Source organism: Podarcis gaigeae (genome assembly GCF_964106915.1).
Source record: "Podarcis gaigeae genome assembly, chromosome: 6".
NCBI lineage: Eukaryota > Metazoa > Chordata > Lepidosauria > Squamata > Lacertidae > Podarcis > Podarcis gaigeae.
In genome coordinates, this window is record NC_139682.1 from 44,426,729 (window position 1) to 44,443,424 (window position 16,696).

General features: G+C 42.5%; 1 protein-coding gene across 7 annotated transcripts in view; it reads right to left on the reverse strand.

The window, feature by feature from the left end:
• SCUBE3 (signal peptide, CUB domain and EGF like domain containing 3) overlaps nt 1–16,696 on the reverse strand; it is a 118,141-nt gene that overhangs the window by 24,671 nt on the left and 76,774 nt on the right. For 4 of the 7 annotated variants that reach the window (XM_083744939.1, XM_083744943.1, XM_083744940.1 and 1 more), the window contains 4 exons: nt 16,417–16,464; nt 8,976–9,092; nt 4,555–4,677; nt 1,028–1,144 (listed from right to left, as the gene is read on the reverse strand). In XM_083744939.1, coding sequence (XP_083601065.1) covers nt 1,028–1,144; nt 4,555–4,677; nt 8,976–9,092; nt 16,417–16,464 — 405 coding nt within the window. The remainder of the gene's footprint in view (nt 1–1,027; nt 1,145–4,554; nt 4,678–8,975; nt 9,093–16,416; nt 16,465–16,696) is intronic. The other 3 variants (XM_083744942.1, XM_083744944.1, XM_083744941.1) reach the window with 1 other exon arrangement.

The following is a 16,696-nucleotide window of genomic DNA, read 5'->3' on the forward strand; positions in this document are numbered from 1 at the left end:
AATCCAGACAGAAGCACTGGGATACCAGACACCCAGTAATTTGTGGTACACAAACAGTGAATGACCTGTACTCTGAAAGGCTCTCCATGTCTGTGCTTTCAGATTTTCACAGGTCTATGTTGGTAACTTCACTGCCTGTATGGCCACCCACTGTTAACCTGGTTATGAGCTGATCCCGAACTACATTATTCTACTAATGTCTGCACCATGAAGCACGAAGGCAGGAGCTGCTGGGTCTAAACTGCAGTAATGTGCTGTATCACATCAGAGACACCACTCTACACGGTCATGTCTTTACACAGTCTAAATTTCATTACTAACAACTTCACAGAGTGCGAGGGAATGTCAAACTGCAATGCATGACAGCAGACACGGCCTCGGTGTTTAGAATGCAAGATCCTCATCAATGGATTGAGCTCAATCTGAGCTATTAGCATCCTGCCTAAAGATTTCCATCTAACATGAGATGCAGGAGAGCTATCTTTGATAAGTAACACAGCAGTTGTCTTACTGTGCCTGCGATCCACCATCACATAGTAAAGTGTCTCATTTCCAACTGAAGCCAGCACCAGTGTCTTCTGAAAGAAACTAAGTATTCATGAATATTACCTTGCACATTAATAGGAACAGTTTTTAGTCATCTTTGAATTTAAAAAATGACTTTACCTACCCAATGTGCAAGAACCGTTTTCTAACTGCTATTCAGCTCTTGGGCTTGCTGATATTCTCCAGGTTCTGTGTTCAGCTTAGAGCTGAATGATTACTGACAATATTACAGGGAGGACCCTGCTTTGGGTGAAGCAGAAACTACATGAGCAATGGAGACTTTCTCAAAGCTTACTGTCCACAAATGAAAACCAGTCTGAACTGGTCCCTTGGAGGTCAAAGGTCACTAGGCTTCAGCTTAGAACAGAAAGAGGACAGTTATACCTGAGAGAGGTAGAAGGTTTAAAGTTCAAGAAAGAGGTGCCAAAGAGGTCACAAAGAACAGCCAAGTCCCACTCATCCTTATCTGTCACACTGATACCTCCACAGTGGGTGAGTCCGTAGAGTGTGTAGCCTTTGTGACACAGGCACTGGAAGCTCCCTGGTGTGTTTACACAGATGTGGTCACAGGTTCTGTCAAAGGAGCATTCATCAATATCTGGGAACAGGAAAAGAGTGTATAAGCCACATTCCACCAAGTAGACAGTACATCCCTGAGGCCTGGATTATTTTACTTCCTCAATAACCAGAGATTTTGAAACTGTACCCATTGCCAGCAGTCTTTTGTCAAAGTCATTCTAACAGAAGCAAACACACATATGTACAGTGTGTGTGTGTGTGTGTGTGTGTGTGTGTGTGTGTGTTTGTGTGTGTATGTGTATGTGTATGTGTATGTGTATGTGTATGTGTATATGTATATGTCCAACTGCCATTATTTCCTTTGCAGTCCAGGCTGCATTGTCAGACCTAACCCCCTCAAGTAAAATAAGCATTGAAGTACACATATTCAATATTATTTCATGCACAACAATTACTCCTTAATACTCTTAACCACAATGTTACACTAAAAATCATGAAGGTTGAAAAAAGGTAAAAGCCCAGCTTCAAATCTCCAGAGCTATGAAACTCACTGGGTGACAACTGGGCCAGTCACACTCCCCTTCTGTCAGCCTAACCTATCTCACAGGGTTGTTGAGGATAAAAGAAAGGGAACCATGTATGTTGCTCTGAGCTCCTTGGAGGAATGCTGGGATAAAAACTGCCTATCTGCCTGCCTGAATAAAGGGATCTTTCCCTCATCCCTTTAGTACATGTTTATGAGTGAAAAAGTGGTTCTAAACAGTGCCAGTGACTACAAGTACAGAACTGGGGAGGGGAGGAAAGGTGGAAATCGTTTCTGACTAATTAGGACAGTAGTATCAGCTTGGGAGTGCGTCACAAGATTAGGGCCAACACATTCCTCAACTTTGTATGCAAGTCAAAGGGCTGAATCTCAGGGCTGACACAAGAACCCCAAATGGAGCAAAAGGGCTGGGAATGGGAAGAGAGTTTGCAAGTTTTCCACTGCCACTCTCCCAGTGAGATGCTCAGAAGTAACCACAAGCAGAAAATATGCTTTCCCAGTAGAGTCTTTGCTGAGGGAGATGCCAGGGCCACCTATTCTTTTCCTAAAGGGAAGTTCACTGGCGCTGGAAGGCACAGTCTGTTGGCCACAGTCAGCCTACTGGCTTCATGTTTACGTCATTGGCTTCATTAACCTAATTGCCACAAACTCATAAAAAGAAAGCCATGAAGGCAGATCCTGGATGGAGATGAAAGGGGCCATAACCTAAGCATAAAGCAACTCTTCCCACCTCAACTCCTAACACACGCCCAGCTTCCCTAGGGCCAGGCCTTATGCAGTCAGAATAAAACACCTGCACTACATCACATGTTAGCAGCTGCCTTCCCCAGCCAGAAGGGAGGGGAGAACTTACAGCTGCTGATTTGGAGAACGAAACAGGCCCTGATGTTGAACCCAGCTGTAGACCCAAGCCGGTTGCCTCTTGAGGCCTGGGTTGTGACCTGGTATCATGTCAGTGAGCGGTGAAGTGTATGAGGGCTAGCTAACACTTTGCATGCCCAAAGTGCTATGTGTCTCCAAGATATTTGTACAGGAAGAGAAATACTTTCCCCTTTTTATGATTAGTCATGCTGAGGTAAAGCATAGGAAGGGACAACTTCTTTAGCAGAGTGGGATTAAGCACTACTGGGATTTACAGACGATTGAGGAAAACGTCCCTCTTCCGTCAGACCTGGCTGTGGTCTTTGAGCTAATTGGATTTAAATGTTTTTAACTGCATTTTTTGTACTGCAATTATTTAATGTTAATACTTCTTATAATGTTGCCTTTAACTGTTTTCTGTAAGGGCCTCTACAGTGAAAAGGCAGCAACTAAACATGAGTCAGTAAAATAGACTAGCCATGTTAATTGCATGGAAGCACAAATTTACCATACATTTCCTATTCAAAAGGAAAAAAAACACAGAAGTGAGAATAAATTCCCATTATCTTAGAAATGACAGTTTTGAGGACTCAGCTGTTGATCTCCCAAAAATCTACTGCACCTTATTTCTGAATGAGAGTTTGATTTTTTAAAAAAATTACAATGAAATTGATCAGATAACTTAATAACAGTGCAATGCATGCCTATGCAGAAGTAAGTCCTACAGAGTTCAACTAGGCTTGCTCGATGGTAAGTGCACACAGGATTGCAGCCTAAATGTTGGTGTTTTCCCTCCCCCTGAAAGAAAAGATAAAACTGCTTTATAAAAGTAGATTTGTTCAAATTATAAAATTTGCACAAATCTACCTCTGTAGAGCTGGGCTGGCAGATCTATCACCAAAATTCTCCTCTTGACACCCAATTAAACCTACTGGACAGGGGAACAATCCACAGGGAAACAGTAGAGTGAGGCAGCAGATGCTGGGTTATGGGGCCAGTGGCATCAACTCTCTCCCTTGCCATTCCTTCCAAGACCCTGTTCATTCCACTCTGTTGCAGGACACGTGGTCTGCCTGGAGCCCTCAGGTCTGGTAGACAATGCTGATCCAGCAACTGCCAGCCCTACTGATTTTGTACATTAAATAGGAAGGAACCATCTTGTCCTTTGCTTCAGGCAGCAAAATGTCTAGGGCTGGCCCCTGGAAAGCAGCCACCAGCTTAAATACCCCCCACCTATGGATCCTCTCCTGCATGTACTCTGAAGATATGCTGAAGTAACATCTATTTCAGGACAGCAGGGTTTTAAACAGGGTGTCCAGGTGAAAAAAAGACAGAACTTCTTTATACAAAAACTCCTGTTTTACACAACCATTAAACAGGGAACTTCAGTGGGTAAAATTCCCTCTTCTACACTACAAAGTTCATTTTTTTCACCTGGTTTTACACTTTTTTTTCAAAGTAAGAAAACCAACATTTATAGTGCTCAGAATGATGAACTAAAATTCATGTTTATGAAATTGTTTATTTTTAAATCAAGACAGCAATACAAACTTTACATTATTTTTTTCCAACAAATTATACTGAGGACTAAGAAGTTAGGAAAGAAGCCTAAGGGGATTAAGGGTGTTAATTAACGGCCATACAGATAAGTTCATTATATTGCTGCTTAATAAAAAGCTGCCAGGTGTTAATAGGAGTGGAGACTAATTTATACAGATCCATTCTGCATCAGGTCCCCCTTCCATCTTTGAAGCAGTATTTTAGCATCTTCCCTTTCTACTTGGGTGGGTGCCTGAAAGCATGGCTAATTAGTATCTGGCCTCCTCATGCCTATCTCAGGATCTTCCAAAGAATTTCAACTGATTTTTACTCTTATGGAGAACAGAACAAATGACTGGCTATCATGTTTCCTTGAAAACTGTCCCATAATTTCTTAGCTCTGGAGCATGTTATGTGCTTAGGAGAAGGAACATTCCAATGTTCCAGGCCACAACTGTGAGCAAATCTAGCTCAGTGCCTAAAACCTTTGAACTCATACAATAGTTGCACCACTCTTTTCAGCAAAGATCCCAAGATGACTTTACCTTGACAGGTCCTTTCGTTGATCAGCAGCTTATATCCTTTCTTACAACTGCATTCAAAACTCCCCACTGTGTTCCTGCAGATGTGGTCACAGCCACCATTGTTCAACCTACATTCATCAATATCTGCAGTAGGGAGGGGGAAAACACAAGGAAAAACATGCTTAACTAAGGGAATTAGTTAAGAAACTGTGACAGTTGAATGCATGCCCACTCAACGAAGAAATGGAATTGGTGGGCGGTACTCCTGGGTTCAAAACACAGGTGATGTTAACACGAAGCTAAACCGTGGCTTAGCATGAATGTGTAGGATCTCAGGAAGGGAACTATAGCAGTTTTGCTCCTCCTGAGTCCTTTTAGCTCAGCATGGCACAACAGCTAAACCAAAATTTGGTCTAGCATGCCATTTGAACCAGAGCTTCTGATTAAGCTCTCTCCTCCTTCCCCAATATGCTGTCATCAAGGTTTGTTCTAGGCCAGTGGTTCCCTGGGAATCCACGGAATGCACCCATGGGATTTGCGGCCCCATCCTTTGCCTTCCCTCCAACTATTTATTTGTCATTTTTGCATGGTAACACCACATATTTTATGGTCTGTTTTAGCAGTGTGCAATTTTTCAATATACTGTATTGGCCAAAATCAGTTTTGAAATCACATCACAATAACAATTTTGACTTGGCAATATATCACTCCTCGTGCGAGGGAGAACAGAGCAACCAATTTCAAGGCACCACCAATATCACACAATAATCTTAGTTGATAACGCTGCTGATATGAGCTGCCTTCCCACAGGCTGACGGAGAATGGGGCAGCTGATCACCCTTCACTTCCAGGCACCGTGACACTACCTTCCCCTGGCACTGAGGTGGAGCAGCTTTTCTCAGTAGCAGAAAAGCAGCAGCAGCCACAGTGGACATGCAGCTTCGCTCCCTGCCCCACTGACAGCAGCTTGATGCACCTCCCATCCCCTCCCACTCAACCCGTGTGATGGAGGGGACTCCGCTTCCTCTCCTCCTTGCACCCACCCACCCACCCACCCACTCCTTCTGATCTGCTTGGCTTTTGAAAAATAGGGAGCCCTCAGTAATAACCACAAGCCCTGATTTGAACAAACATGCTAAGCCAAACCTTGGCTTAGCTGCGCACTGAGCCAAAAGGAACCAGTTCAAGCAGGGACTTAGATGTGCAATTATGTTCTGTCCAAAATGTGGCTTCCATTGCCACTTTTGGGGTGGGGGAAGCAGAACAGCACCGAAAAGGTGAGAGACATGAACTTCAAAGGGGACTATGTGAAGCTGTTTATAGTAAGAAGAATGTAGCCCGCCATGTAGGTATAGTAAATGACATTTCAAGTGTAGCCACCTTCCTCAGAGGCAGTTGCTCAAAATACATCCTTGTGCACAGGTTCTGCTGCCTAAGTTGATGTTGGTCATGCACACAGTGCACAGGCTACCCAGAGCATTGTTCTGAAGCAGAAGAATTATGTTAAAGATGAGCAGAAAGCCACCAGTTGTTGAGAAGGGACAGATATATGGCTAAGACTGTAGGTTCACAACAACCAATGACTGGACAGTAGCAATGGTAGGCTGCTGCCACTCACAAGATTGGTTGGTTGTGCTGCTGCTGTTTATTGGGAGGTAGAGGAGCAATGCAGCAGTAAGGTCAGTGTAGTGCAAACACACTGGCAGAGTCAATCCGATGCTCTTGCAAGTGAGTCTGCACTGCACTGACCACACTGCCACCTCACCCTCTACTTTTTGTTAAGCAGCAATGGTGTGATCAACTGGAGGTTAAGTGAGCAGTACTGCCCCAGCAGGCTGTCTGCTACTGTATCTGGATGAGAAGTTGAGCGGGACAATCTTATGGGAAAGAGAGAATCTAAGATGGAGGAACTGTCATATGAAACACCTTGGTAGGTTCACACCAGCAGGAAAAAAAGGTGTGTTCCCCCTGATCTGGTGTTTTTCTTCACTTGCCTGCCCCATTGAACTGGAAAGTAAGTACAGTCCCAGGACTAGCACACTTGACACACCACCACCAACCTGGCAATTCCTGGAATGTGTTGGAGGAATGAGAGACCTTTGAATTAGCTGGATCCAAAGCCTCTTCTGCTGAGTTCCCAACATGCCATTGCTACTATTGGAGCACAAAGAGCAAAGCAGCAAGGGCCAGTGGGGTTTCTGTGCCCACAACAGGGAGGCTTGTATGACCAGATCCCCTTATCTGCTCATTGGCCTCCCTCTCCATAGGCAGAGGAAAAGATCTGCTGTACCCTATGATCCCCGCAACACCCCCTTAGGATTGTGCCCTAAGTGGAGAGGGGTGGGGAAGTGGCAGTGGCTTAGCCTTATTAGCTCCCTGCACATGAAGGCTAAGACCAATCTTAGGTCCAAAATCACAATAATCACTGTCTGGATGCAATGATTAACTAGCTCTGAGCACTCGAATAATGAACAGGAGGGATTGCAAATAACTATATTGGAAGAGGAAATAGTTTTCAAAGAACTATTTTGAAAATAAACATAGACTAAAAAAAAACCTTTACAATTTGGCTGTTTTGCAAAAATCAACATTTCTCTCTCCCACATCCACCCCCCCTCACACACACAATTCCCTAAATTCTCAAATAGCTTCTGCTACCTGTTAAGATATATTTTTACTTACAAGCCAGAAAATTTATTGCTAGGAAATGGTCTGTAAAATAGAATGAACCAAGGCTGATGAATCCCAGAAAGAAAGTTCAAGCAAACCTCATCTGAGGCTGCTCCCTTGTGTCTCCCCTATCCCATCAGTTCTAGCAGGAACTATGAAGTCGGATCTTTTTTATTATTATCATTATTGTTGTTGTTGTTGTTATTGTGAGTGAAGTGAACTAGCAGTAAAACAGCTCCAAACTGTAATAAAATCCCAGACACAGGGGATATGGCTCTGGGTTATTATGCTTTCCTGGAACTCTAGCATCTTGGAGGCGGTGAGCTCTGAAAAATAATAATGAAGCAAATGGGGTCTGGAATCAGTAAGGCGGTTAGACAGCTTTCAGCAGAACGCCCCCCCCCCCTTTTAACTAAGGTCACGTTCCCTGGAGCTGCCAGAGACAGAACACAGACGCCCTCCATTTGTGGAGTCTCACCTTTTTCTCTGCAAGCCTTTCCAGATGATAAAAAAGCCTACACGCTTCTCTCACTCATATTCATGCTAATGCCAATCCAGCAGCAATAGCGTGATACCCTGTCCTCATGTAATTAACCAAGGGGGAGGGAAGCCATGTGTGCGCACGCATGTACATATTTATCAGTGGGAGATATAGCTTTAACTCTGGAAGGCCCAGTCTCCAAAATGCCAACAGTCCATGGATGAACATTGCTGTGATAGGAAGGAGGGTGCGGGAAAGGAGGCAGCATAAGGCCAGGAGAGTTGTATAGCAGGTTGACGCTCAGCTTCAAAAGTAACAAAAAAATAAATTGATCCCCTTTTTAAATGGCACTGGCATCTTGGGGAGTTGTGTTGCTTGGGGACATGGGCACTATTCAATAAACACTCAGGAGACAGGAATGATATTTCATTCAACACTCCCAGCTGCAAAAAGACACCATAGCTGAGAAGTAGGGGCAGAAACAGAATTTTCTTAGCAAAAAATCAGCAGAGTTTTGAGTGCTGGGTAAATGTGCAATCCCCACAACAGAAGTGCTACCTTGTGTTGAAAATGTCCCATTCAACAAATAAGTAACAATTGCACTTGTGTGTGGTGGGGGATGCGGAGGAAGAGGGGAGAATCTTTTGAGAAAGTCCTCGGGGCTGTAGCTTGGCGGCAAAGCACATGTTTTACATGCAGAAGGTTGCAGGTTCAATCCCTTGTATCTCCAAACAAAAACTCCGGTCTAAAACTCTGGAGTTCAAGCACCAGTCAGTGTAGACCAATGGTCTGATGTGATACAAGGCAATTTTCTATGTTTCCTATTTCTTTGTCAAGAAATAATGAAAAGGTTGGCAGGCTTTTGAAATAATGACGCTTGGTAGAGCTGTGAAGAGGGAATGAAGCTAGAACATGGAGGTTTCACTACACTTGGAAAGCCAGGTTAAAACAATGGCTAAGACAGTTGTCACCAGCAGCCTCTGGTGAAAATGCTGCAATCATCTCTTAGATTTGGACCAACAGTATTAATTAATGTCACAATAAATTTTAAGGACAGAGTTACTATGAAACTCAGTTGATGAGGATACCATTGATGGCTCAGTGGAGGCAACAGCTAAATGAGGCAGTTCATGGAAAGGGGCACTGGGAGACGTCACGTAATTATAGTGCCCCATCTAGGTAAAATTTGACTTTCCAACTTGTAAACTGAAGAAGGAACTCTACGAGGTCCAGTCCTGTTCTGTGGAACGTGTTCTCCCATACACTGGATATACATTTGGCTGACATTTACCTTTGCACGTTTTTCTATCAGGCTGAAGCATGAATCCCATTGGGCAGCTGCAGTGCACGCCAGTGGCTGCATCATGGCACTTGCTGTCACAGCCTCCATTGTTGACAGCACACGTTTCTGAAAGAAGATAAACCAACAACGGAGAACACTTTTAAAGTATGCGTAAATACTTCAAAACTTCAGCAACAGTTCCTGAAGACTATACGAGTGTTGACAGGATAGATATGAAATTTTTATAAAGTTTCTGGGTGATATTCTGTCTTCTTGTTATTATTATTTATTAAATTTGTACACTGCCCTTCATCCAAAGATCCCAGGGCAGTTCACAAAAAACAAAACAAAATGGGAATATTGAGGCAAATGATTTCCCATGAACTGTACTAGACTGAGGTATACAAAATATTTCACTTCTGCTTATGAACTGAAATAAAGTCAACATCAAACTTTCAAAAAGAAAATGAAAGAAAGAAAGCAGAGTGCCCAATATTATCCTGTCAGATAATCTGTTTCACAGAAATTCATTTTGCCAGCCAAAGACATTGCAAAAAAATAGTTCAGGGCACTCCTGTCATAGTGTGTACATGGCAGAAAAGTTAAAAGGGGAATAATTGGTTTGCCACCCCCACCGCCCATCATTTCCAACAGCCATGTGAGGAAAAGAAGAACAAGCAGACACGAGGAACTGCCATTTCCACATGCTACTGCTCTCACCAGAAAGCCTGGGCTGCTCCTCCCCCTCCCCACTCAGAACCGACTGAGATGGAGCAGCAGAACCATCTGCTCTGAATGGTGGAGTAAAGAGAAGCCAGTTAGGCTCCAGAAAGCCAAACCACTCCCCATAAGATCAACACATTTCTGCTGCAGACACCTCAGGGAAGGTAGGGAAGTCAGGCTATTTCTCAAGGGTCCAACAAGGCTTGTTTTTAGACCCGTCTGCATCAATGTCAGTTAGTTGATATGAGAACCTGGTAACATAAGTTTGCTTGATTTCATCTTCCTTCCTCACCTTGTTTTCTATTTATGTTGTAACTTTTTGGATTGTAGTAATTGGTAGCTACTATTTATATATATGTATTGATATTGGTATGTAAGCCACTCTGGGAGCCTTTCTGGCTGAAGAGTGGGATACAAATGCTATGGATGAATAAATACATACATACATACCAGCAGCAGACAGCGTGGTGGGACTCTGCTTCTCACCTGACTTCTGGTCGGTTGTGGGGCTGGCAGTACACAGAAGGCGGAGAGGGAGGTGGTGGAGAGGTTAGCACAGTGCAAACCCACCAGCAGGAACATGGACTGGCTCTGCTGGTGCATTTGCACTATGCCAAACTCTTCACCACTTCTCCCTCTTCCTCCCCACAAGCAGACGTTATGTGACCAGTCAGAAGTTAGGTGACTGGGGCCACACTACTATTCCACCCACTGCTGTTACATACATAATCTGCCTTTGCGTACATGAACAATAGCAGCATTGGCTGGGCTTTTACTTTAATTGAATTCTTCTAACCAACTCAGATGCTTGCTACTCAGGACGGGGAAGTATTTAACACACATCATTTACATCTTGACAAAATGTGCTTGCAAATCAATCTTCATTTGTTGTTCTTGCCACAAAGTACATTGCATAGAAAGGAGTAGCTTGTTAATGAAGATTCATATTCGAGAATATTAGTGACTACAGTATGTGTCTTGGGCTCTAAGGAATGTAATCTGTTTTGGGTATTAGTGAGCAAAGAAACTGGAATGCTTTCCGTCTAAAAGTGACCCATGCCTATGAAACTAAAATACTATAAACATACTTAGTTTATGTAATGTAACCCATCAAAGCAAATGTTGTACTTTAACTCTTGTAGTTTCAGGGCTGGGCCAAAGCAAAGCAAGTCATTGAAGATTTTATTTCCTCTTAAATATACTTTGTGAAAAGCATCCATGAAGTCTAGGCCTTTGGTATGCAAAAGGGCCAGTTATGGTTTGTTATGAGGCCGATAGAAAAGGCAAACAATATGTTCCAAAGGCAGCAAGAGTTCATGTTCAGGGTACCAGTGGTTACATAAGACTTTATTTTAGGGCAACACGTAATCTCTTATTCCAGAACAAGGAAGTTCAGAACAGAACGTTGTGGGTGGCCCTCATTAAGAACACTCCAGTTTCATAGAAAAGCTCCTACGTGTCCCTCTTAACATATTTAACCAGCAATTTGCTTACATACTGAAGTGAAAAAAATTATAGTCTCCGTACAATTATTAGGTAATGTCACAACTATTGATAAGGTGTGTAGTTATGGAGGGCTGGTAGCTAAGACAATAGCATTTTTCTTACAATATAATAACTAGACTATTATATAATGGTCTGAGCTGATCTTCCAAGTAGGAAGAAAGGTGTGTTGAATTCTGATCATACTTTTTGAACACACACCCCCTCGCCACTTTGCCCAAACAGGGCACCTCTTTGCACTAGCACTTTATATCAGTTTCATTTACAATTTCTACAACTACTACACATTTTAGGGTGAAATCTACCTCAATTAAATTTAATGGGAGCTTTAGGAGAAATGCATCACACATTTCATTTGCACCAGTATTTTGCTAGGCACTCTGCAGGGCATAAAAGTGAAGCAACTTGCTAATTACATTTCTCCCTAAACATTCCATCACTGAAGCTGCCTCTCTCTCCCTGTCACCCTGTGACAACTCCTCCTTCCCACTCCAAGCTTATGTAGTCTAGGCGGCTTGATCTTAATAAAACAAAGAAAACAAGCAAGCACCAAAATTTACTAATCAGCATTTTGACAGATTATATTAGTTGCACATTCTCTTATCCAGAGTAGCCAATGTGGTGCCCTTCCGATGGCCTGGACTACAGCCCCTTTTAGCTCCAGCCAACATGGCCAGTGGTCAGAGCAGGTGAAAGTTGGAGTCTGCAATATCTGAGGGTGAGACATTGGCTCTTCTGCACCACCCTGTAGGACAATTTTGGGGGGATACACCTCAGTACCATTAGTGCACAGTAAACTTGGTTTTTCTCTGCATGTACAAATCCACAAATACGATTCCGAGACTGATTAATTCCACTAATATAGCACACATTGATCAGTCATTTGGTTTCAGACTAAGCAATGTAGGTGGTTACATTCCTACTGCAATTGTGCACCTATTATAACATGCAACCTGAAATATTCACACCAGACTGGCATAATATTTATCATTATCATCACTGTCATGATCGTCATCTTCTCTCTTTCCAAACAGCCTAATGTTTTATTCTTTAAATTTATATCCCACTCTTAGATTTACATCTATTTGCCATCTTAAACTTTGGACGGGGTGTACCCTTAGCTGATTATATCAATAGCAGACCCATAGTAACCATTATCATATGAGGCAGATCCACAGGCACCAATGCACATATGGAACATTTTTTGCGTAAGAACGCAGTGGCCTTAAAGCAGACAGAATTTTAAAAGGTCATCAACATCCTGCGGTGCTCAGAACTTGGGGAAAATAACTAAGATCTTTTCTGAGCCATAAGCACTAATGAGGTGTTTAACTATATTCTCGTATGCCAAGTTAGTATGTAGCTATTACATAATTAGCTATGCAAAGACTGCTATACAATTAAGCTGTTAAAATGTTTAGACATTTTTAAACCCATCAACAATGAATTTTTATTTTGCATTTTATTGTCCTAGCATAGTTTTACATGATCCTTCTGTAAATCTTTACAGTCTGTATTGAATTTAATCGCCTTGAGGCATTTTGTATTATTTGCATATGTCATCTGTTCATATTAATGAATATCTTATGCAGCACATTAAGAAACAGCAAATCATGCTGTTAACCTCTCTCTATTAGGAAATGGACTAATAAGCCATCTAGGAAAAGAAAATGTTGCAAATCAATAAAGACAGGCAACATGGCTCATGGAGAGAGGAAACATGATAAATCAGATGTATGATGAAATGGACTGTTATTTACAAAAGCGTACACATCACAGTGACCAGTTAGCCTCTAAGACACAACAGCATTTTCCCATCTTCATGCCGCTACTGTGGCCACTGTTGTGCCCTCCAGATATTGTTGGACTAGTAACTCCGTCCAGCCCCAACCAGCACGGCAAATTGTCAAGAGATGTTGGGAGGTGCAGTCCAACAACATCTGAAAAGCACCATAGTGGAGGACACCAATTTACTGTACTTTCTCTTCCAAAATTAAGAGACAGCAGATTGAGTGATATTTTCTATTCATCCTAAGTGACTATGGGGAACATGGCTCTCCAGATCTAAGAGAATCAACATGATTCACAAAACCACAAAGAGCATGCACACATGCATGTGGGAAAAGCAAGACTACCTTGCTTCTGGGGCCCTACACAGCAGATACACCAGGCCATAGCACAACTGGCTAACAAACGGAAAAGTTCCATACGTCTTAAGTCAGCATCCCAGACATCTCTTGTCTCTGTTTTGTGATATCCTGCCAAATCAGTAATTACAGTTCTTAATGAAGTAGAAGACCTATGTCTTGGTTGCACCACTTCAGAGGCTGTAGGTGGGAGCTCACATAGTAAAATGCTGCCCCACAGAGGGGGAAACATAGAAAATACTTCTACATATTAAAATCTAGTGTGTCAAGGAAAAATCTAGGTTTTAATCCTTCTCCCTGAAACCTTGAACTGTCTTTGTTTTTTTGTGGTATGGAGGAGCATCATGTAACTTCTTCCTGCAGTGAGAATCAATTCTAACTTTAATCAGGATCTTCAGGGGCAGCATCCCTTTCCAGTGTTTAGTATTTCTCTTGCACAGGAACTGAATGACAAAGGATCTCCAGAGGGCTAAGGTTGTAAACCTTTTGCCAATGTTAAGATCAGGTGAAGAATGCTGACTCCCATCAGTATACAGAAAAAAGAGTTTGAAGAAGAGTTTGGATTTGATATCCTGCTTTATCACTACCCGAAGGAGTCTCAAAGCGGCTAACATTCTCCTTTCCCTTCCTCCCCCACAACAAACACTCTGTGAGGTGAGTGAGGCTGAGAGACTTCAAAGAAGTGTGACTAGCCCAAGGTCACCCAGCAGCTGCATGTGGAGGAGGGGAGGCGCGAACCCGGTTCACCAGATTACGAGTCTACCGCTCTTACCCACTACACCACACTGGCTCTTTCACTGAGAAGTAATGCCTTCCAGGATGGAACATGGGAGTTGTTTAACAAAAGTCAACAAGACATCTCCAAGCTGAAAACAAATGTTTCTACAGTTGGAGCAGAACTGTTGAGCAAAACATGTGAGCTGCCAAGACAAGGAAACATGTGACATAGATGAGTGTACAACAGCCAGGGCCAGCCTTACTCTCAAGTACCACAAAGCTGACACCTTGGTCTGCAATCTCCAGTCCAGAGTACAGGTGTGGGGTAATGCTGACTTTAGTTATGGTGCAAAAATGTTTGATGGGTAACTGATGTGTGTAATGAAGCCCCAAACAATGGGAAGCAATTTTGTTCAGCTGAGCAGCAAGGTGGGAGGAAGGAGGAAAGGGGGAAATTTCACCCTTTCCTCATCAGCTATTTCCCCCCTCAAAATTGTAAGTAGCCTCCCCAGCATCACCTACCAAAATGTTTCAGAAGCATTATTACATTCAAAGCATATTCCCCACAAGCATATTCAACATGTCGGTGGGCTGCTATATTGATACCATTATGACAAACAAACAAAAACATATTCCCCATGGAGGAAATGCAGAGTCTTTGATTTGATTTAAATAGACAGTGGGTGGTCCAAGTAGAATACTGGGGGATGGTTGGGGCATAATCAAGTTTTAGCACTCTTATGACACAAAACAAAAACAAAAAACAGACAGACAGACAGGAAAAGAAAGAAAGCTTATTACTAGTGCTGTGAAAAATGTGAAGATGATGCCAGGACCCTACAAAAATTATTATCGCTTAGTAATAGGAATCCTTCATTTCAAGCATGGGACAAGCAAAACAACTGAGAATTGCTACAATTTGAGACACAGACTGCACATATCTGGTGCAAATCATCTAGCATCAAGGAGTGATGAAATAGTATCATCCACAAAAAAATAATCATCTGGAAGAGCCCTTGGAAGACTATGCAGCATATTAAGTTTGTAAAAATAGTGGTTGTCACCAACCCATTTGAGTTTTGCCTTGTGTGTGTGGTGCTAACCTTAGTCTCTGAAGATATTGCCTTGATCATCGGTAAGAGACAAAATGACCTTCCTTTTTCCCTTCATCCATTCTGCTTCATCAGTGCTTATCTCCTACCTCAACTCTACCATTACAAAATAAGGCAGCTCAGAAAAGGGCAAATCCCCTTCCTTCTCACAGTCACATAGCCTTTCGTCTCATGTGAATCCTCATGGAAGAAGTGAGTAATGATGCACTCAGCTCAGCCTTATGCTTCAGTCTATACTTCAGAGCTGCATAAAACAATGTGAATTAGAGCTAACCCAGCATTATCAAGTCAAAAGTGGCAAGTAGGGACTAGCTGGTGACATCCACAGAATGTTGGCATGGTTTTTCGAAGTTTCCTGCTGTGTCCTTAGGTTTAATATGGATGCAATGCTCATAGTTGCTACCGTAATCAAAGTACAACCCCCCTATCTTTATCCAGGTCTGTTAGCATGCTATTTTAAGTAACAAATCTTTCATTAGGGAGTAGAACAGAAGCCAATACTTGCTGTAATATATGGCGGCAATAAGAAAGGTAACTCAAAAACAAGTTTCCCAAATGCAGGCTCCTCATTTGGCTCTGCCATAGAATCTCAACACTGTTTTGGGGCAAGTCATTGAATCCTTGTTGCCTTTGTGGTTCCATTGATGTAATTATGCTATCCTTGAACACATTAATGGCACATTAAAGACTGCTGTAGATTTTGCATACGTAAGCGATGAAAGTCAGCTAAGTACCTAACAGAGACAGACAAGCTTCTGGAAACTGCTTTAGCGATTGCACAATACAGAAGCAAATAACAGAACACACACTGCCCCTTACCCCTAAAAGCGGATGGCTATATTTTCTAACAAAAGAACAGTCCATTAGCCCAAGCAAAGCAAGCAGCCATCTGAAGCCCCACATTACATAAAAGTTCTGTTATTTGTGGAATAATTCTGTTGCCATGCATGTCTTTTTCTGCACTATCTGCGTAGCTCCAGGCCTGCACGCACTTCCCTGAGAGCTGGGGACCATGCAGATTACAAAGGCTAAAAAGAGATTTAGAAATAGCAGAGTTGGGGCAGGTTAGATAGTTAGTAAGCACCAGTGCCCCTTTGAGTGGCCCTTCTGCCCTACTCTCTAGGGTGCAAAGTGAGGCATGCAGTTAGTACAACAGCTCAGGCCCCTGTGCCCAGTTATTATATTCAAAAATACAAAATGCAGCTATAGTTAAAACTCCTCATAGAGATAGAGAACAAAAATATTTACCATTAGAAAACGTCTGGGGGGTAACGTGCTGCTGGAGGTGCCTCTCCCCTGTTTAATATTATAAAAAAGTGGTTTAGAAACAGTATCTAGCAAGGAGCTTGGCTTTAAAAAATGTAAATATTCCCAAAGCACAGATGAGTCACAAAATTTCAGTGATTCCCCTCCCCTTTCCCCCCACAAATCTGGCTGAATGAAACTACCCAATCACTTGGCCAATGGATCAATTTCATAATGGTTTCCTTCCTGTTCACCAATCATCATACACCCCCGCTTGTCTACT